Source organism: Macrotis lagotis, chromosome 7 (genome assembly GCF_037893015.1).
Source record: "Macrotis lagotis isolate mMagLag1 chromosome 7, bilby.v1.9.chrom.fasta, whole genome shotgun sequence".
In the NCBI taxonomy this organism is placed as follows: Eukaryota; Metazoa; Chordata; class Mammalia; order Peramelemorphia; family Peramelidae; genus Macrotis; species Macrotis lagotis.
Window position 1 is genome coordinate 222,542,341 of NC_133664.1, and position 23,882 is coordinate 222,566,222.

The window sequence follows — 23,882 nt, forward strand, 5'->3', positions numbered from 1 at the left end:
GAAATGGTTCTAACTAGTGGAGTCCTGATCTAGCAATAATGTAAGAAACAACTAAGTCTGCTTAATAAGGCCTCTACATATTAACTTGCACATCCACAATAAAATTAGGCTTCATTTACATGTCATGCAATATATGATGAGGGGAAGGGAACAAACAAAGGAGAGGTATGAAACGGGCATATTAGGAAGACTGTAATCTGGAAAGGAACTGGACCAATCCAGTTCTTGGAAAGAAGTTGTGCTGAACTAGTCTCATAAAAAAAAAAGCCTTTTGGCATCTATATTCAGTGTTCACTCCTCCAGAAGAGGAGTGGGACCCACTTTTGACTGGAAGCATTTGATTCCTCAGAAGCTCTTACCAAAATAAAATACTGATACTCAATTTGTGTCAAACGGATTTTCAACATATAGGACTAGGAAAGAGATAATCCCACTAAACTCCACCCTGGGAAGACCACATATGAAATACTGTGTTAAATTGTGGAAATCTTTATTTATTTATTTATTTTTAAGGTACACAAGCTGGCAAGCATCCAAGAGAATGGCCAACATAGTGAAGAACTATAGGTGACTATATTGGAGAAGAAAAAGCTTGATTGTATCTGAAGGACTACCATATAAAAAAAAAGCAATGAGATATTATTTTGCTTTTAGCCTCAGTTAGGAAAGCTAATGAGTGTAATTTGGTGAGGGGAAATTTTTTTAAGAATTGTGAGGTGAGTCCCATAAATGGATAAGCTAGAAAAGATGATGATGGACATAGCATGTTTTATAGATGTTTCATAACAATGAAAGAACACTAAGAAGGATAAGGGTAAGAGTAGGATAGGAAGAAGTATTCAGTCACCAATAGTGAACTATTTGCTAGATCAGCATCATTTACAAAGAATATTGAAATTAAATTACAGAGACAACTAAGGTCGATGTTAGGATTTACTAAAATTATATTAAGCAAAGTGCATCCTGGTTACCAGTAAAAATATCATGAACATCAGATTTCATTTGCTCTAAATTCTGCCATTTTGACCAAATAATAGGACATTCTGAATCTTTACTCCATACAGTTCATATTTTTAAAAAATATAAATTCAATTGTTCTGGGGTTTTTTTGTATTCAATTCCTTAATTTCTTTTTGTACTCTTCTATGCAGGTTTTTAAAGATCCAAAGCCTTTTTTTTTGCCTTAATGTCAGCCCCAATTTGAATCCCCTCCTCCCCCCAAACCCTATTATAATACAATCAAGGAAAACAAATCCATACCATGATCATCTGTGAAAATATCACTCTGCACCTTGATTCCTTCACCTTGATCAAGAGGTGGGTAGCACAATTCATCACAGGTCCTTTGGAGCTGTGATTTCTTTGGGCTTTGGGGACATTGCCTTGATACACAGCCCTGCAAGTTTCCAAGCTCTGTTCTGGGAGGTTTTATTCTTGCTTGTTTGACTACAGATATTGGTTACTGAAGCAGTTTTCTTTTTACCAATGAAAGTTTTTGCAAAAATTTGCATCCAATTATCAGATGAACTAAATGAATAATTTATTCTTTTTGGATATTACAATCAGATATAGTCTGGTTTCTTTCTGGTTACTTTCTGGCAAATATCAGTATCTGCTTGTCTGGGGAAATGTCTTCTTTGTCTTCTATCTTTGTCCTGACATTCTCAAAGGTATCACTTGACTCCACTTCAAGTTTAAAGGTCTTGACAATCAAGGTCTTCACAAAGATCTGCCACTGTCAAGCAGTGGTAATGGCAAAGTACACACTTGGAGCTAATCTTGTAGGTTTCCTTTTCTATTGCCTATGGTCACTCTTTTGTTGTAATGTTGGAATGGAAGCAGTCATTTACTAAATGCACTGGATTTCTTGATTATCATTTGTTCTAGTGAAGATTTTTAAGTTTTTATATGAGGTTGGTGCATGGAAGCTGAATTACCTGCATCCATTCAGACAGGTCCAATGTTTAATGACATGGCTTTTATGAATTACTTTTCTTATTCACTCACAAAACAACTATAGTTGAGGTCCTTATAATCTTTTCAAAAATTAATCTTATGGCCTCATAATTGTTTTATTTGCTTTAAGTCTATTCTCTCTCCAAATCTGCATCAATAGTTTATTTTTTTTTAGGTTTTTTTGCAAGGCAAACAGGTTTAAGTGGCTTGCCCATGACCACACAGCTAGGTAATTATTAAGTGTCTGAGGCCAGATTTGACCTCAGGTACTCCTGACTCCAGGGCCGGTGCTCTATCCACTGCACCACCTAGCTGCCCCTTCATCAATATTTTCAAAGGTACAAGTGTGACCACTTCACCATCCTGTTCCGAGGCTCCTGACTGCCTACAGTACAAAAGCTAGTGATATAAGGCTATCCACAATATAGATAAAACTTGGCCTTCTAGATTTACATTTCCTGCACTCTACATTTCAGAGAAACTGGACTACAGTTCCATGTACTGGACAGTCCTTCTTAGGGTCCCATACATTTGCATAATTCATCCCTGAAGGCTGGAAGACAACCACTAGTCATCTTTACTACTCAGAATCTTTATGCCTTTGTCAGTTTATCTTACTTGTTCTGAGAAATCTTTTCTAATGCTAGATTTCCTGGTTTAAATCTGAAAAAAATATAAAAATTGGAAGTTAAGTCATCTATCAGTAGATGAAAAAAGGAGCTTGACTACTGAGAGCTTGATTGAAGAATCACAGCTGAAGAAAAATTATTTTAATAATACTGAAAAAAAATCACAGAATTTGAGAACTTGAAGGGACTTCAGTGGCTATAATATTCCAATATATAATATTCCAACATATGAGAATCCCAACCATAATATAATTGATAAGAAAGCATGCTTGAAAACCTCCACAAAATGGAAAGTTCTAAGGCAGTACATTGTACTTTCAGGAATCTATCATTGTGGTAGTTTCCCCTCCCGTCAAGTCTAAATTTTTCCCTTTGCCATAGAAAAATGACTTTTTTTCTTCCACATGACAGTCCTTATAACACAAGGAGATAGTTATCAATTTCACCACAAGTCCTCTCTTTCCAAGGATAAACACAGCCAATTTATTCAATCGACCCTCTCATATCATGGATTTATCACCCTAACTTCTCTCCTCTGTATCATTTCTAGTATGTTAGACTTCTTAGACTATGGCATTGACAACTGAATACCAAGTATGTAGGAGAGGTTGGGGGGAGTAGTAGATGAAGGGAGCCAGAGAAAAATGGAAATATTATTACCTGAGGATTTTTGTAAGCTATACTCTATTAATGTAATCTAAATTGCACTGGCTTTTTTGTGATATCAGGCTGTTGACTCCAGATCTTTTCAGAACAATTTTTGTCCATCCATGCTTCTACACCATGTTACATCTCGTGATGATCCTATTTTAAAAAGCAAGTGAAAGTCTCCATTTTAAATGAATTTAATCTAAATTGATTCTGCCCAGTATTGCTACCTTTACTTTCTTCTAGCATACAGCTTTATCTCCCAGTTTTGTACTAAATGCATTTTTAAGAATCAAAGACTTAGCATTGCTGTGACTATGATAAATGGTATCAGAGAAGGCAGAGCTAATTAAATCTTACTTTGCTTCTGTTTTTTTCTGCCAAAGGGATTCATCTTTGCACAGACAAAAGAAAAAGGGATAAGATTATGAACTGTCATTCAATAAGAGATTATAAAAGTAGTAAGCTCTACAAAATAAATTCAAGTCATCAGGTTTAGAAGAAATTCATTCTTAGTGAAATGACTGAGTCAGAATAAGTAAAATTTGATTGTATCTAATGGATAACAAGTTTTTCCATGTGAATTTTTCAAGTGTATTTCTTTTAAACAATATCTTGTTGGAGCCATATTATAATCTATTATTATCATTTATCTTTTTATTGGAATTTTGTAGATTTTTTCAACTTCATGAATTTCTTCAACTTTCAGAATTTCTTAAGATATTTTGATTTATTGGTTTTCTAGCTTATTTTTTACTTGCTGACTCAAAGTACTGATCTAATATTTCTCTTTTGTTTTGAAAGGTGGTTATAGAATATACATTTTCCTCTATAGGTTGCTTTGGCTATACCTTAAAAGTTTTGAAATGCACTACTACATTGTTCTCATTTTCTTTGGAAAAAATTGTTTCTATGATTCATTCTTTTGATTTTTTGATTTATTTTTATTTTTATCTAAGGCAATGGGGTTAAGTGACTTGCCCAAGGTCACAGAGCTACGTAATTATTAAAGTGTCTGAGGCACATTTGACCTCAAGTCCTCCTAAGTTCAGGGCCAGTGCTCTATCCACTGTGCCACCTAGCTGCCCCCGATTCATTATTTGAACCACCAAAACCTAAAGATAAAATCAAGTATTTAATTAATTTTAAATTCTTTTCAAAAATCTTTATATTAAATAATTTTTTATTATGATGAGTCAACTAGGATTTATTCAAACTTTATTTGTGCCAGACACTACTAAATATGGAGGATACAAAGAAATGCAAAGACCAAATAGTTCTTGTTCTCAAGGGGTAATAGTCAAATGAGGGAGACAACAAACAAATACCTATATACCACCAAAATATATACTTGATAAATTGGTAGTGGCCTCCAAGGAAAGCATTAAGATTCAGGAAGACTAAGGGAACAATGGACAGCCAATGAAAAGAACATTAAAAAGAGGCCCATTTTACTGGAACTCAGCATCTTTAAAGGGACCAAGGTATAAGAGAATTAGAAAGGTAGGATGCAGCCAGGTTATAAAGGAATTCAAGAGCCAAACAGAGAATTTTATATTTGTTCCTGGAGAAAACAGGTTGCTATTGGAATTTAGTGAATTCTTGGAGGGAGGGAGGGGGAAGGGGGTGGTACAAGAATGACAAGATCAGGAGCAGCTAGGTGGTACAGCAGATAAAAGTACCAGCCCTGAAGTCAGGAGGATCTGAGTTCAAATCCATTCTTAGACACTTAATAATTACTTAGCTGTGTGACCTTGGGCAAGTCACTTAACCCCACTGCCTAGCAAAAACCACCCCTACACCCAAAATGACAAGATCAGAGCTGTGTTTTAGGAAGATCAATGTGACAGCTGAGTGGAAGACACTGAGAAGGGAAAAAATTTCAGGTAGGGAGATCAACCAGCAGGCAATACCAACATTTCACATATGAAGTTACCATCATCAGTGAAGGATGTTTCTTATTTGTGATTTTTTAAATAAAGATTTCAATCACAGAAGGGAGATAATGTATACCCCTGTAAATTACCATTCAGCAACTGCCAGATTCATATCATAATTGGCTTTTCTAAAATTCTATTCAGGTCCTCAACTTTTTTCTTGTTTTACAGTTTTACTGTCTACTTCTCACAACAAATTGCTATATTCCCTTAAATCATTTAGATGATATGCCACTGAGTGAATATTTACTAAGTATTCATACTAATTCATTGTCTCAGACATAAAATTTACAAGAAAAGTTCAAAGAGGAATGAAACAAGGATGCCCATTATCACCACTATTATTCAATATTAGGACTGTTAGCAATAGCAATAAGAGAAGAGGAAAAAATGGAAGCAATCAGAAACTATCTTCTTTGCATATGACCTGGAGTCAGGAAGACATGAGTTCAAATCCAACTTAGTTATTAGTTACATGATCCTGGGATGGCCATTTAACCTTGTTTCTCTTCATTTTCTCATTAATAAAATAAGCTAGGGAAGAAATGGCAAACCACTCCAGTATCTTTTGCAAGAAAAGTCCAAAATAAGTCACCAAGAGACAGTATTTCATCCATCACTTCTAACATGGGAATATCTCAAATTATCCAACCATATGAACCATTTTGTTTTAGATGTATATGTCACATAATAAACAATCCACAAATCTTTACTAAGTACCTACTATGTGCCAGGCACTGTGCTAGTTACTAAGAATACATGATCTCAAGAAATTAAAACTATATAGTCATATGAAATTAAAACTATATACAGTCACATAAGACACTACTAATTAAAAGTCGTGTGAAAAATGTTCCAAGACACTATTAATTAAAATGACTATGAGGTGCCACCTCACATCTATCAAATAGGCTAACATGATAGAAAAGGAAATTATAATTGTTCAATGAAATGTGGGAAAACTGGGTCTCTTACGCATTGTTGGCAGAGTTGTGAGCCAATCCCACCATTCTGGAAAGCAATTTGGAACTATGCCCAAAGGGTAATAAAACTGTTGCATATCCTTTGATCCAGCAATTCTTCCAATGGGTCTGTATTCAGAAGAGATCAAAGAAAAAGGAAAAGAACCTATATCTACAAAAATATTTATAGCAGCTCTTTCTGTGGTAGCAAAGCATTTGAAATTGAGGAGGTGTTCATCAATTAAGGACTGGATGAATAAGATGTTATATATAATATTGGAATATTAGACTATTATTGTTCTATAACAAATTATGAATAGGCAGATTTCAGAAAAATCTAGAAAAATCTATATGAACTGATGATAAATAAAGTGAACAGGACTAGGAGAACATTATACAAATTAATAGCAACATTAAAAGATGATCAACTTTGATGTAACTCCTCTCAGCAGTTCGGGAACTAGGGACAATTCTAAGAGACCTGTTAAGGAAAATGTCATCCACAATCCAGAGAAAGCACTATGGAATTTTAATGCAGATCAAAGCATTCCACCTTCTGAAATTTTTTGCTTTTCCTTCTTGTGGTTTTTTCCCCCTTTTTGTTGTGATTCTTCTTTCACAGCCTAATATGGAAATATGTATAATATGATTGTACATGAATAACCTATATCAGATTATTTTCTATGCTAGGATGGGGAGAAGGAAGTGTAAAAAAGAGAAAACTTTACAAAAATGAGTGCTGGAAATTATCTTTACATATAACTGGAAAAATAAATAATAAAAAATACTACAAGAAAAGAAGAGTGCTACTGGGTTAAAAAATATGTAGTAACAGAGATGTAAAGTTTAAGAAGAATGGGAAAGTAAGTAGGGGAAGGTTATGAAGAGTTTTGGATATTAAAGGACTGAGTATTTGATCCTGGAGGCTATAGGCAGCCACTGGAGTTTACTGACTAAGAGAGTGATATGGTTGGACCTGTGCTTTAGGAAAATGACTTTAGAGATGGAATCAAAAAATGTAATGAAGTGGGGAAGACACTTGAGGCAGGCAGACCCACAAGAAAACTACTACAAAATGCATAGGGAGCTGAGAGCCTGTACCAAGATGGCCAGAATGCCCAGAAAGAAAAGGGGGCATATTTGAGAGATGAAGAGGTAAAATCAATAGGTTGTGGTAAGAGTTTGGATATGAGGGAATGAGAGATAATGAGAAGCTGAAGATGGCTTCTAGCTTATGAGTATGTGGGACCAGAGAGATGGTGTTATCTTCTATAATAACAGAGAAGACAGAAATGGGAAGGACTGAGAAGACCAAGTGGAAAGGGAATACAACTCTTTAAAAAGTAAAAGGAAACAAAAGCTAAGTGAAGAAAACAAAACCCTAAAAATTAAAATTGGACAAACAGAAATAAATAAATCTTTAAGACACCATGAGTCAATCAAACAGAACCAAAAGGTTGAGAGAACTGAAGAAAATATAAAATATCTTTTTGGGAAAAACAAACAACCAGAAAAACAGATCCAGGAAAGATAATTCATGAATTATTGGTCTACCCAAAAGCCTAGATCAAAAAAAGAAACCTGAAAAATATGCCAAGAAGTTATTCTGATATCCTAATATATCCTAAAATACCAGATCAAGAAGACAAAATAGTCTTTGACAGAATACCTACTGAAATGTAAGACCACCTCCTGAAAGAGATCATCAGAATTAAAACTCCAAGGAATATCATACTCAAATTCCAGAATTCTCAACTAAAGGAGAAAATACTGCAGGCAGACAAAAAGAGGCAATTTAAATACAAAAGAAGTACAATCAGATTTAACTGGATTTATCACCAGCTTCAACATTAACGAATCAGGGGCCTGGAATATGATATTTCAGAGGGCAAAGGATCTTGGATTATAACCGAGAATTTACTATCCTGAAAAATTCAGTATATTTTGTCCAGGGAAATAATAAACTTTCAGTGAAAGCTTTTTTTTTCAATGCAAAAGAGAACTTCCAAGATTTTTTGATAAAATGACCAGAACTGCACAGAAAATTTGATCTTCAAATACAAGACTCTAGAGATGCATAAAAAAGGTAAATGGAAAAGGGAAGAAAAAAAAATGCTAGTGAAAAAATTAAAGAAAATGAGAACAATAAGAGACATCATATCAAAATTTAAGGGATGCAGCCAAAGCTGTTTTAAAGGGAAATTTTCTATCTCTAAATGTTTATGTGAATAAAATAAAGAGAAGATCAATGAATTGGGTATGCAATTTAAAAAAGCTAGACAATTTGGGATTATACCCAATGGGCAACAAAATGGTGTATACCCTTTGATCCTGCAATACCAGTACTGGGTCTATACCCTGAAGAGATGATAAAAAAGGGTAAAAATATCACTTATACAAAAATATTTATAGCATCCCTGTTTGTGGTGGCAAAAAATTGGAAGTTAAGTGAATGTCCTTCAATTGGGGAATGGCTTAACAAACTGTGGTATATGTATGTCATGGAACACTATTGTTCTATTAGAAACCAGGAGGGATGGGTATTCAGGGAAGCCTGGAAAGATCTGCATGAACTGATGCTGAGTGAGATGAGCAGAACCAGAAAAACATTGTACACCCTAACAGCAACATGGGGGTGATGATCAACCCTGATGGACTTGCTCATCCCTTCAGTGCAACAATCAGGGACAATTTTGAGCTATCTGCAATGGAGAACACCCTATCTGCATCCAGAGGAAGAATTATGGACTTTTAACAAAGACCAAAGACTATTATCATCAAATTAGAAAAAAAGGGTTATATTATTATTATGTAATTTTACTATCTCATACTTTATTTTTCTTCCTTAAGGATATGATTTCTCTGTTATCACATTCTACTGAGATAAATGTATAACATGGAACCAAGGTAAACACTAACAGACTGTCTTCTGTGGGGAGTGGGGAGAGGGAAGCAAGAAGGGGGAAAAATTGTAAAACTCAAAATAAATAAAATATTTCTTTAAAAAATAAAAAAACTAGAAAAAGACCCTTGGGATTCTTAAAGATCCCAAATTAAATCCCGAATTAGAAATTCTGAATCCAAAGGAGAGATTAATAAAGTTGAAAGCAAGAAAACTATTGATCTAATAAAGCTAAGAAATGATTTTATGAAAAAACCAATAAAACAGATAAATCTTTGATTAATCTGATAAAAAATAACAAATTATCAGTATCAAAAATGAAAAGGGTGAAGTCACCACCAATAAGGAGGAAATTAAACAGAACATTCAGAGCTATTCTGCCTAAGTGTATATAAATAAATTTGACAACCTGGATGAAATAGATGAATATTTACAAAAATACAAACAACCCAGATTACAGATTAGGGAATAAAATATTTAAATTACCCATTTAAGAAAAAGAAATTGAAGAAACTATCAATAAACTCCCTAAGGAAAAAGTCTCCAGGTCTGGATGGATTTACAAGTGAATTCTATCTAACAAATATTTAAGGAACAATTAATTCCAATTCTCTACATAAACTATTTTTTAAAAAAACAAGAGGAGTTCTGCCAAATTTCTTTTATGATACCAATATGATACTGATTCCTAAATCAAGAAGCATCAAAACAAAGAAAATTATAGATTAAGCTCCTTAATGAACACTGAAGCAAAAATCTTAAATAAAAATTTAGCAAAGGGATTACAATAGGTTATTACTAGGATAGTACACTATGATCAGGTAGAATTTATACCAGGTAGGCAAGTATGCTTCAATATTAGGAAAACACTCAATATAATTGAACATTATCAAACCAAAAGAAATCATATGATTATCTCAAAAGATGCTGAAAAATACAGTACCCATTCTTATTAAAAATATTAGAGAACGCAGTAATAGTTTCTTTAAAATAACAGTAACCTTAAAATAACAAGCAGTATCCATTTAAAATCATCAACAAATATTATTATGTAATGGAAATAAACCAGGGGCATTTCCATTAAGGTCAAAGATGAAACAAGGATGCCCATTATCACCACTACCATTCAATGAAGTATTAGAAATGTTAACTTTAGGAGTAAGAGAAGAAAAAGAAATTGAAGGAATTAGAATTGGTAAAGAGGTAGCAAAAATTTCACTCTTTGCAGATGATATGATGATATACTTAGAAGAACCCTAAAAAATCAACTAGAAAACTACTTGAAACAACATCTTCAGCAATGTAGCAGGATATAAAATAATTCAATAAAAACCATCAGCATTTCTATATATGAACAGCAAAGCCCAAGGGCAAGAGATAGAAAGAGAAATGTCATTTAAAGTAACTGTAGATAACATAAAATACTTGGGAATCTACCTCCAAAGTCAAACCCAGAAAGCACATGAACATAAAAACACTTTTTGAACAACAAAGTCAGATCTCTTTTGTTTTGTTTTTTTCTAAACAATTGGAAAATAGTTAATGGCCAAGGGGCAGCTAGGTGTAGTGGATAAAGCACCTGCCCTGGAGCCAGGAGTACCTGGGTTCAAATCCAGTCTCAGAAACTTAATAATTACCCAGCTGTGTGACCTTGGGCAAGACACTTAACCCTGTTTGTCTTGCAAAAATCTAAAAAATAAAAATAAAAATAAAAAAGTTAATTGCCAAGTTTAGGATGAGGTAGTATAACAAATAACAATTCAGTGCCATAAGGATCAAACTAACAAATAACTACTTTACCAAGCTAAAAAAAAAGTATCAAATTCATTTGTAGCAACAAAAAGTCAAGAATATCAAGGGTAGGGGCAGATAGGTGGTGCAGTGGATAGAGCACCAGCCCTCCAGTCAGGAGGACTTGAGTGCAAATTGGGTCTCAGACACTTAATAATTACCTAACTATGTGATGTTGGGCAAGTCACTTAACTCCTTTGTCTTGCAAAAATCTAAATAAATAAATGAATAAAAACAACAACAACAAAAAAGAATATCAAGGGAACTGATAAAAAAAATGCAAAGAAGATGGTCTAGCTCTACCACATGTAAAACTATGTTATAAAGCTGCAGCTATCCAAACTGTCTAGTACTGATTAAGATATAGAGTAATGAACCACTGGATTAGGATAGGTACAAAAGAAACAGATGTAAAGACTATATAATACTCTATTGTTTGACAAGCCCAAAGATAATAGTTTCTAGTATACGAACTCACTATTTAACAAAAACTGCAGGGAAAATTGGAAAACAGTATGGCAAAAACTAGTCACAGACCTACATCGTACATCCTATACCAAAAATGGGTATAGGATTTAGACTTAAAGGCTGATACCATAGACCAATTAGCAGATCAAGAAATACTCTTGTCATGGGGTGGCTAGGTGGCGCAGTGGATAGAGCACCAGCCTTGGAGTCAGGAGTACCTGGGTTCAAATCCCAACCTCAGATACTTAATTACCTAGCCGTGTGGGGCTTGGGCAAGCCACTTAACCCCATTGCCTTGAAAAAAAAATCTAAAAAAAAAAAAGAAATACTCTGTCAATCTAAAGAATAAGAAATAGAGAACATTATAAAATGCAAAATGGATAATTCTATATTAAATTAAATTTTTTTTTACTAATAACACCAATGCAGCCAAGATTAAAAGGAAAACAAAGCTAGAAACAATTTTTAAAGGTAAGGGTTCTGATAAAGGTCTTATTTCTAAATTATGTAGAGAATTGAATCAAATTTATGAGATTTCAAGTCATTCCCCAATCAATAAATGGTCAAAAGATATGAACAGGCATGAAAAGAAGCTCCAAATCATTATTGATTAGAGAAATGCAAATTAAAACTAATACAAGGTAACCACCTCACCCCTATCAAATTAGCTAAGATGGCAAAAAAAAGAGGAAAAGATTAATGCTAGAGAGGTTGTGGGAGGATTGGGACATTAATTCACTGTTGGTGGAGTTGTGAACTGATCCAACCATTCTGGAGAACAATAAGGAACTATGCCCAAAGAGCAATAAAACTGATCATACCCTTTCACCCAGCAATACCAATACTAGGCCTATTTCCAAAAGAAATCATAAAAGATTAGAAAAATCCCACATGTTCCAAAATATTCATAGCAGCTCTTTTGTAGTGGCAAAGAATTGGAAATTGGGGACTAGCTGAACAAGTTATGGGACATGAATGTATGGAGTACTACTGTTCTATAAGAAACCATGAATGATCAGACTCTAGAGAAACATGTAAAGAATTCCATGAGCAGATGCTGAGCAAAGGGAGCAGAAACTAGAGAATACTGTACACATTAACAATAACATTGTGAGTTGATAAACTATGATGGAAGCAGCTCTTCTCAGCAGTTCAGAGATCTAGTACACCCCTGGGAGACCTGTTATGGACAACAACATCCACAAAGAACCTGAATAAACACTGTTCAATTTAAAAAAAAATTCTCTTATGTTTTTCATTTCTCATTCCATGGTTTTCTTTCTTTGTCCTCAGTCCTAATTCCTCAAATACAAAATGACTAATATGTGAACATGGTAAAAACAAACATACACATACATTTCTAGACTGTTCACTGCTGGGGAGAAGGGATATGGAAGGGAGCATGCAACTTATAAATATGCAAGTGAATTAATGTTGAAAAACTTTCAGGATATGTAATTGGAAAAATGAAATATCAATTTAAAAAACTTCAAAGATATATTTGATGAGTTATCACAATGATAATATTATATAATACATACTAAATCTTTAGCATTATAATTTTTTTTAGTTTTTTCAAGGCAATGGGGTTAAGTGACTTGCCCAAAGCCACACAGCTAGGTAATTAATAAGTGTCTGAGACTGGATTTGAACCCAGGTACTGCTGCCTCCAGGGCTGGTGCTCGCTCTATCCACTGCATCATCTAGCTGCCCCAACACTATAATTTTCAAAACTACTCACCTACTATCCATTTCTGTTAACTGAATGTACCATTACTAGAAGGTTCATTAAAAGGATGAATGTTAACCTCAAAGTTTAACTATAATCTGAAAACAAAATAACTTATTCAGTTGACCATATTTATGCCATGCTGCCTCTTGGGTTAAGTAAGAGGGGATGGTTTCCATCAACTTCAGGGGCAGTATTTGTTTTAAAAATAATTTCTAATAACATATATATTTAATAAAAATTAAAAAGCTCTTCCTTTTCCTAAAAACATCTCACCAAGCTACAAAACAAATCACTGTGACCTCTTTCCTACAAATTGGAATCCAGTCATTCATACATATGAAGTGTTCAACTATATCAACTCTCTATAAAAAAAGGCATTTCAAAACTTTTTTAGCCACTAATTTGCTAATTGAAAATACTTTGTAGATAAAAATTATTCATGGGCTAAAAGGAAAGCTAGGAAATTTGGGGACCAAAAAGCTGTAAATTAATTATAGGAAAATTTAGGAGTTTAGGAAATATTACTCTGTGCTTCAGAAGCCCAGAAAATGCTTGAAAGCTTGCCCAAAATTAGCTAAACAAACTTTTAAAATCTAAGCAAAACAGTTTACCATTAATAATACTAACCTGAAAAGTAAACAGCTGAGTAAAAAAGGGCATTTTGGTAGCTCTTAGTCATTATTTGGTGGCAAGAATGAAGATATGTATCAAGGGTACAATATGGAATCAGAAAAACATATATTTTACCTTCTTCTGTAGAACATTGACCTTCCGTTCCTTCACATCGAGCATATCTTTGAGATCATGTATTTCTCCTGCTTGGGTTCCTTTTTCCTCAACTATCTCTTGAATTTGTTTTGTCTTCTTATTAAGCATAGTTTCCTTTTCCTCCAACCGTAACCGAAGCGCATCCACCTAATTATGCAGAACAAAAAAAAAGAATGAATAGGATATCTAAAAAGATGACCGGATTGTCAATTTTAAACATTATGAAAAGATGTTAAAAAATGCTGAATGAAAATCCTTCAGTGAAGCATGTGAAGATAAACTTAATAAAGGCATATATAAAATGTAAACTGTAAAACCTCAAGAATATTTAATATAATTATCATCATAATATTATTATAAATGTCATTCTTTTTTTATAAAATAGCTGTAACTGTCTTCCTCTCATACTTGATAGAGGAATATGAAATTTACAACTAAAGATGCTTGAGGGAATTAGATATGAACACATAGAAGTGCAGATGGGTGCATTTAGAAAATGGTATTATCTTGGAACCACATGAGATACAGTTTTTAAAGCATTACTTAAGTAAAAAAATAGAGAAATTAAAAAGGGGACATAAGGTTTCATTTTGACCATATTGGATAAAGAGCCAATCTACCCTGAGACCTGAAAGTCCCATTTAGTTAGCTATAAAAGGTTAAATATCAGCTTGCTTCCTGAGTCTAAGATTAATCAAGGAGAGATCCATAACCTTATCTTTAAGCTCAAAAGTGAACTTTTTTTTTAAGGTTTTTGCAAGGCAAATGGGGTTAAGTGGCTTGCCCAAGGCCACACAGCTAGGTAATTATTAAGTGTCTGAGACTGGATTTGAACCCAGGTACTCCTGACTCCAGGGCTGGTGCTTTATCCACTGCACCACCTAGCCACCCCAAAAGTGAACTTTCAATATGAGTTGTTGTAAGATGATTCTTCATTTCTCAGATACTTACTCCCTGTGCTCCCTCCTATCCCTCCACACCTCAGTTCTCTACCAGGACATCATCCCTAAACTAGTAAGTCTTTTCTTTTCCTCATTTTGGTCCCTTGGGGTGATCTTTGTCTCTTTAATCTCTTGCTCCTTCATCACATCACCAACTGTGCCCTGCTTAGCTTCAGTCTTAGAAGTCTTAGAACTGCCTTCACTCACACACCACGTGCTGCTGAATGAAGATGGACAAAATCATCTATCTGCTCTGACTGGGACCACCATAGATTTATGTTACAAAATTTCAAATGGGTCCTTAACTTCTCTAAGTAATTCACTATCTCACTCTCCATAGCAATCCTTAATCTTTTCATTTCTCCTCAAATCTACCATGGCTTTTTCTGGAAAACAATAATAACATCATCAACAACAATAACAACAAACTGAGACCATTTATTTCCAGGGCTTCCTCCCTCATCTCACAAAACTAAGATATCTTCTCAAGATTTCTCCTCCAGGTGAAGTGGCCTCTTATTTGTCTAAGTGATTCCATTCCATCCCATTTTCTCAAACAGATTGCCGCCTCTCACACCATTCCCATTCTCACTTATCTTCAGTCTCTCCCTTTCTGCTAGTTTATTTCCTATTGCATACAAACATGTCCATCTCCCCCTAACCTGAATAAAACCCATTGGTCCATATCTCTTCTACCTTTTCAGGCTAAAGTCCTTAGGAAAAGTCATCTGTATTAAGTGCCTCCACTTTTTCAAATATCTTCAGTCTGGTTTTTGAACTTTTCACTCAGCCAAAACTGGCAGAGATCACTAAATTGCCAAGTACACATACCTCTTCTCACTTTCCATTCTTCTTGACCTCTCTATAGCTGTCAGTCCATCTCACTTCTCTAGGTCTTCAGAAGACCACTTTTTCCTGGTTAACTATTTGATCTATCCTTCTCAACCTCTTTCCCTGAATTTTTACTCAAATTACCTTTAATATATGGAGTGCCTGAATTTCTGAATAATCCCATTTCTCTTCTCCCTATGTCCTATTTGGGCTTGGTGATCTCATGCGATTTCATGGACTTGTCATCTCTATGTTGTTCTAACTTATCTGCTGATCACTAATCCAGCATCTCCAACTACCTATCAGATTTCTTAAACTCAATAAGAACAAAACTGAACTTTATTTGCCCCTAGATTTTCTCTTCAACCTTCCCCAAACTCATGATTTAAGTGTCACCCTTGACTCTTCACTATCTCTCACTTCTCTCCCATATTCAAATGGTTGCCAAAGACTGTCCATTCTACTGTTAAAGCATGATTCAAATATGACCTCTCCCCTCTCCTCTGATATACCACCAAATTGATGAAGGTCCTTCATTCTCTTATATCTGTACAATTTCAATAATCTACTGGTGGCTCAATCTGCTACAAACCTCTTTTCACATTAGTTATTTTCCATTCAGTTAGGTCTGACCACATCACCCCCATTATTCAATATATTTCAGTGCATCCATATCACTTTCAGGATTAAATAAAAAATTTTATGTTTTGTCTTTAAAGTCTTATAACCTTCCTCCTCATGACCTGAAACAAAAATATACTTTACCAGTTGTGAGAAAGAATTGTGAATTTTGTTTCCACGAGAATGAGGCAAAAGAATGAGAAAATTGCAAGAATCATACAGTGTCTGTGTGAATACTATATTACAAAAGCCAGGATGTCTGGTCTCTGATGAAACTGAAAAGATGCCACTTCTATAGAAGAAGGATACACAAAAGGAAAGGTAATTAGAAAGGAACTTTGACAAATGTGTGAGCTAAAATGAAGCCCCTAACCAGACTTCAAGTCAAGCTTTCTGGGAGGGAGGGTGTGGGGGGAAAAGTTGTGAACTGCTCAAACTGATGTGCCTGCTTAGTAAGAATCTGAGGGGAGGGACCTAAGAATGTACCCCAGATGATGAGGACCTATCAGGATTCAGAGGGGAGGAGCAGGGGTCTTCTACCCTATATAATTTTGTACATTATGAAGATTTGGGGTGTCTCTCGATAAGGGACATCTGTGGTTTGCAAGAACTATTAATAAATGGATTGATTCTTTCCACAATCCAGTAAGCACAGTCTCCTTTATTTTGCTATTTAGAGTCAATTACTCCTTCCCACAAATCAGGGTAGCAGCAGGAAAGTTTGGAGAAGCTCTGGGCTGCCTGGACTATTTCTCTAAGTCTGCTGAGGGAGGAGAGTATATAGGCCTATATATAACACCAGTCTTCTTACACCTTACAAGACCCCTTCCCTACATGACACTGACTCTTTTTATCTAGTGACACTGGTCTGCTTGCTATTCCTTTAAAAAGTCACTCTACTTCATGGCTTCAGGAATCTGCACTTTCTTCAATGCTTTCCCTCAACTCTATCTCCTGACTTCCTTCAAGTCTCAGCTAAAATCCCACTTTCCAAAGGAAATCTTTCCTAATCCCCTTCAGAAGGAACCTCTGTGGACTGTTTCTACTTCATGCTGTATATAGCCCAGCTGTACATAATTGTTTGCATGTTGAATTGTTACTTCTTCAAGGGAAGGGACAGTGTTTTGCATTTCTTTGTTTCCCCAGTGTTAATCACAGTGTCTGACATGAAGTGGTATTTAACAAATGTATAGTGACTGGGAGATTATCCTAGGTTTCTTTATACAGTTTTCTCCCCTACCATGCCTCCCCCCCACCACTCAGCATGGCAAAAACCTAAAACTTAATTAGCCCCTAGATTACTATTAAAAAGGAGAAAGGGGAATGGGGGAGGAAAAGGGGAACCAACAGAAGGAAGGGAAGGAAGAAGGGGAAAAGGGAAAGGGAAAAACAGGGGGAGATGAGTTGGATATAGGAGGGTAAACACACTGAAGGTAGTGAGAAACAAAATACTGGGGAATATGGATAAAGGGAAAAAAGGGGGAAATACAAACAGAGGGAAGATAACATGGGGGGGCACTAAAGAGTTATTAATTTTAATTTTGTCTGTGGATGGGATGAACTCTCCCATAAAACCTAAGTGAATAGCAGACCAGATCAAAAACTAGAATCCTGCAATATGCTGCTTAAAAGAAACTCATTCAAAGTAAAGAGACACATACAGGGTAAAGGTAAAAGGTTAGGTCAAAATATATTTTGCTTCAGCTGAAATGGAAAAAGCAGGGGTAGCAATCCTTATCTCAAACAAAGCAGCTGCATAAACAGATAGCATTAAAAGAGATAAGGAAGAAACTATATCCTCCTAAAAGGTGCCATAGACAATAAAGTAATTTTAATATTATGCACCCAATGGTATAGCATCCAAATTCTTTTTTTTTAAGGTTTTTTGCATGGCAATGGGGTCAAGTGGCTTGCCTAAGGCCACAAAGCTAGGTAATTATTAAGAGTCTGAGGCCACATTTGAATTCAGGCACTCCTGACTCCAGGGCCACTGCTCTATTCACTGCACCACCTAACTGCCCCTAGCATCCAAATTCTTAGAGGAAAAGTTAAAGGAGTTACAGGAAGCCACAGACACTTTACTGGTGGGAGATCTCCACCTCCCACTCTCAGATTTAGATAAATCTAACCATAAAATAAAAAAAAAGAAGCAAGTTAAGAAGGTAAATAGATGGTTAGAAAACCTAGACATAATAGACTTATGAAGGAAACTGAACGGAGATAGAAAATCATACACATTCTTTTCTGCAGTACATGGCATTTACAGAAAAATTGACCATGTACTAGGGTATAATACCCTAATAATCAATTGCAGAAAGGCAGAAATAATGAATACATCTTTCTCAGATAATGCAATAAAAATCATACACAATACTGGGCCAGGGAGATATAGACCGAAAATTAATTGGAAACTAAATAACCTCATTTTAAAGAATGAGGGGATCAAACAACAAATTATAGAAAGAATTAATTATTTCATTCTAGATAATGACAATAATGAAGCAACATACCAAAACCTACGGGATACAATCAAAGTAACTGTCAGGGGATACATTATATCTTTAAATGTTTACATGAATAAATTAGAGAAAGAGGAAATGAATGAACTAAAACTGCAATTAAAAAATTAGAGAAAGAAGAAATTAAACCCCCCCAATTAAATACCAAATTAGAAATTCTAAAAATTAAAGGAGAAATTAATAAAATTGAAAGCAAAAAAACTATTGGACTAATAAAACCAAAAAACCCCCAATAAAATTGATAAACCTTTCATCAATTTGATTAAAAAAAGAAAACCAAATTGCTACTATCATAAATAAAAAAAGTGAACTCACCACCAATGAGGAGGAAATTAAAGTAATAATTTGAAATTGTTTTGCCCAAGTCTATGTCAATAAATTTGATAATCTAAGTGAAATGGATGAATATTTACAAAAATATAAGTTGCCCAGGTTAAATGAAGAGGAAATTAAATACCTAAAATAACCTTATCTAAGAAAAAGAAATTCAATGAACCATAATTGAACTCCCTAAGAAAAAATCTCCAGGGTCAGATGGACTCACAAGTGAATTCTATAAAACATTTCAGGAACAATTGGTTCCAATTCTATATAAACTCTTTGGAAAAGCAGGGGAAGAAGGAACTCTGCCTAACTCTTTCTGTGACACCAATATGGTGCTGATACCAAAACCAGGAAGAGTCAAAACAGAGCAAGAAAATTATAAACCTATCTCCCTGATGAATATAGATGCAAAAATTTTAAATAAAATCTTAGCAAAACGACTACAACAAGTAATCACTAGGACAATACATTATGACCAAGTAGGATTTATCCCAGGAATGCAGGGTTGCTTCAATGTTAGGAAAACAGCTGGTATAATCAATTATGTCAATAACAAGCCTATCAGAAATCATAAGATTATATCAATAGATACTGGAAAAGCTTTTGACAAAATACAGCACCCATTCCTACTAAAAACACGGAAAAGGCATAGGAATAAATGGATTGTTCCTTAGAATAATAAGCAGTATCTATCTGAAACCATCAACAAACATTAAATGTAATGGGGATAGGATAGAGGAATTCCCAATAAGATTGGGGTAAAACAAGGATGCTCATTACCACCAATACTATTCAATATGGTATAAGAAATGCTAGCTTCAGCAATAAGAGAAGAAAAAGAAATTGATGAAATTAGAATTGGGAAGGAAGAGACAAAACTCTCACTCTTTGCAGATGACACAATGGTATACATACAGAATCCAAAAAAATCAACTAAAAAACTACTAGAAATAATTAGCAACTTTAGCAAAGTCATAGGATATAAAATAAATCCTCAACATTTCTATATATGACTAGCAAGCTGCAGTAAAAAGAGCTAGAAAGTGAAATCCCCATTCAAACTATATAAATCCCCATTCAAACTATATCCCCATTCAGACTATATAAAATACCTAAGAGTCTCAGAAACTTTGTGAAAACAGATTTAAATAACTGGGCAAATATCAACTGCTCATGGATAGGCTGAGCTAATATAATAAAAATGAAAATTCTATCAAAATTAAACTACCTTTTTAGTATCCTAGCAATCAAAATTCTAAAAAATTACTTTAATGAGTTAGAAAAAATTCTAAGTAAACCATAAGGAGAAATAAAAAGTTGAAAATTTCCAGGGATTTAATGAAAAAAATGTGCAAAAGAAGATGGCTTAGCCTTACCAGATCTAAAATTATATTATAAAGCATCAGTCATCAAAACTGACTGGTATTGGCTAATAAAGAGTGGTGAATCAGTGGAATAGACTAGGTGCAATAGGAGGAAATGATTATAGCAATCTGCTGTTTGATAAATCCAAAGAGTCCAGCTATTGGGATAAAAACTCTGTCTTCCATTAAAAACTGTTGGGAAAATTGGAAGTTAGTGTGCCAGAAACTTGGATTAAACCAACACCTCACACCCTATAGCAAGATAAGATCAAAGTGGATGCAGGTTTTAGACATAAAAAACAGTATTATAAGCAAACTAGGAGATCAGGGAACAGTCTACCTGTCAGATCTATGGAAAGGGAAGCAGTTTATGATCAAGGAAGACATGGAGAATGTCACTAAAAACAAACTAGACAATTTTGATTACATTAAATTAAAAAGCTTTTACAAAGACAAAACCACTGCAACCAAGATCAAAAGAAATGTAATAAAATGATAAACAATTTTTATAACTAGTATTTCTGACAAAGGACTGAATCAAATTTAAAAAAAAAAACCAAGCTATTCCCCAATTGAGAAATGGTCAAAGGATATGCAAAGGCAATTTACAGATGAGGAGATCAAAGCACTCCATAGTCATATGAAAAATTGCTCTAAATCACTACTTATTAGAAAAATGCAAATTAAAGCATCTCTGAGGTACCACCTCATACCTCTCAGACTGGCCAATATGACCAGAAAGGACAATGATCAATGCTGGAAGGGATGTGAGAAATCTGGAAGGTTAATACATTGTTGGTGGAGCTGTGAACTCATCCAACCTTTCTGGAGAGCAATTTGGAATTTATAGCCAAAGGATAACAAAAATGTGCATAAACTTTGATACAGCAATACCACTATGGGGTCTATACGCTGAAGAGATTATGAAGGTAAAAACATCACCTGCACAAAAATATTCATAGCAGCCCTGTTTGTGGTGGCAAAGAATTGGAAATTAAGTGAATGCCCTTCAACTGGGGAATGACTTAACAAACTGTGTATATTTATGTGATGGAACACTATTGTTCCATTAGAAATCAGGAAGGATGGGAATTCAGGGAAACCTGGAAGGACTTGCACGAATTGATGCTGAGCGAGATGAGCAGAACCAGGAACATTGTGAACCCTAACAATAACATGCGGGTGCTGGTCAACTTTAATGGACTTGTTCATTCCATCAGTGAAACAATCAGGTGCAATTTTGGGCTCTCTGCAATGGAGAATACCATCTGTATCCAGAGAAAGAATTGTTGAGTTTGAACAAAGACCAAAGACTATTACCTTTAATTTAAAAATAACCCATTATCTTATTATGTAATATTGTATCTCTTTATGTTTCTTCCTTAAGGATATGTTTTCTCTCTCTCATGACATTCAACTGAGGTCAATGTATACCATGAAAATAATTGTAAAGACTAACAGACTGCCTTCTGTGGGAGGATGAGGGGAGGGAAGCAAGATTAGGGGAAAGATTGTAAAATTCAACATAAATAAAATCTTTCTTTAAAATAAAAAAAGAGGGGCAGCTAGGTGGCATAGTGGATAAAGCAGCAGCATTGGAGTCAGGAGAACCTGGGTTCAAATCTCGTCTCAGACACTTAATAATGACCTAGCTGTGTGGCCTTGGGCAAGCCACTTAACCCCATTTGCCTCACAAAAAAAGAAGAGGATAAAACACCACTGTTGGATATGTTGAGGAGGAAGGCACAGGTTGTACTAACTCCTTGAGGAGGAGCCATTTAATTTTTGTAAGACTCAAATTTTCTAAGAGGTCTGACATGTGGGCCTTTATCAGTCATATGTAACTAAATTAGGTTTGATTCTTCACTGTCCTACTCAGAGATAAGATAGTGCCTAAATATGCTTATTTTGTTAAGGGAATCTTCCTTCTTCCTTTATCATCTAATTTAGGCCACACCTGAGGGCATGACCTTCAAACTGATTTGGACTGCATAGTCTTCTACTGGGGCAGCCAGGGAGCCCAGGCACTGGAAGCACATCCAAGACCACCCAAAAGAGACTGCTCCCCAAAAAGCAAAATCTCCAATGTAGGAATTAGGTCACTCCCTGGTCGCCACCTCTCCCATGGACTCTGAGGGAGAATTTAAGGAGACAGAGGAAGGGGCTCAGTCTCTTCTATTTTTCTAGACTCCTGTTGAAACCCTAGTCAGCTTGGCCTGATCAGTTCAATCAACAATTCACGTGATCTACTCTTTAAACTCTTCATAACTTTTCTTACGTGTTGTAACTTCTTTTAATAAATCTTTATCTTCTTTTCACATCTGCATTCTCAGGTCTGAGTGGTGATTCCTCACAAGCAGAACCGAACCCAAAAAACCAGTGACAACAAATGCACCTCAGTAATATGCTTAGAACAAAAATAATTTCTGTTCTTTACGATAAGCATTACTTTCAAATTACAATGACTTCTCCAAAAAAAAAAAAGAGTAGACAATGGATAACTTACTGCCCTTCCCTCCCATGTATATAATTTAGAAATACTTGACTTCAAAATCTTTCAGTCAGTTCAATAAATATAGAAAAAAAATTAGTGCCATATAAATTAAGCTACCAAAAAAAATATCAATTTACAATGGAATTACTTTACAAAACTAGGTAAAACAGGCGCAGTGAACAGAGCACTGGTCCTGGAGTCAGGAGGGCCTGAATTCAAATATGACCTCAGACACTTAAAAATTACCTAGCTGTGTGATCTTGGGCAAATCAACTTAACCCCCTGCCTTACCAAAAAGCCTAGGGGAAAACAATAACAAATTAATGTGGAGATACAAAATGCCTACAATCAAAATTCTTTACACCTTTTTTTTTATTTCATTGATTCCTTTGACATTCTGGTGTTTCTAAACATTTCTAACTGCAATTTTTAAAAAATTCCACAGGATTTTTACAAAAGAGGTCTATTACAATGGTGAAAAAAATTATCAAAAGATCTTTTTTCCAAAGATTTTATTTAGATTTACAATTGTTCCCCTAATCTTGCTCCCCCCAACACAAAAAGCAGTCTATATACATTGTTTCCATGGTATACATTGATCCAAATTGAATGTGATGAGAGAGAAATCATATCCTTAAGGAAGAAAAATAATGTATAAGAGATAGCAAAATTACATAATAAGATAATGGGTTTTTTTTTCCCCCAAAAATTGAAGGTAATAGTCTTTGGTCTTTGTTCAAACTCCACAGTTCTTTCTCTGGATACAGATGGTATTCCCCATCGCAGATGGCCCAAAACTGTCCCTGACTGTTGCACTAATGGAATGATCAAGTCCATCAAGGTTGGTCATCACCCCCATGTTGCTGTTAGGGTATACAATGTTTTTTCGGTTCTATTCATCTCATTCAGCATCAGTTTATGCAAATCCTTCCAGGTTTCCCCGAATTCCCATCCCTCCTGTTTTCTAACAGAACAACAGTGTTCCATGACATACA

General features: G+C 34.9%; 1 protein-coding gene across 13 annotated transcripts in view; it reads right to left on the reverse strand.

The window, feature by feature from the left end:
* Positions 1 to 23,882, reverse strand: part of ERC1 (ELKS/RAB6-interacting/CAST family member 1) — a 436,241-nt gene that overhangs the window by 259,597 nt on the left and 152,762 nt on the right. For all 13 annotated transcript variants that reach the window (XM_074195002.1, XM_074195000.1, XM_074195006.1 and 10 more), the window contains one exon: positions 13,773 to 13,940. In XM_074195002.1, coding sequence (XP_074051103.1) covers positions 13,773 to 13,940 — 168 coding nt within the window. The remainder of the gene's footprint in view (positions 1 to 13,772; positions 13,941 to 23,882) is intronic.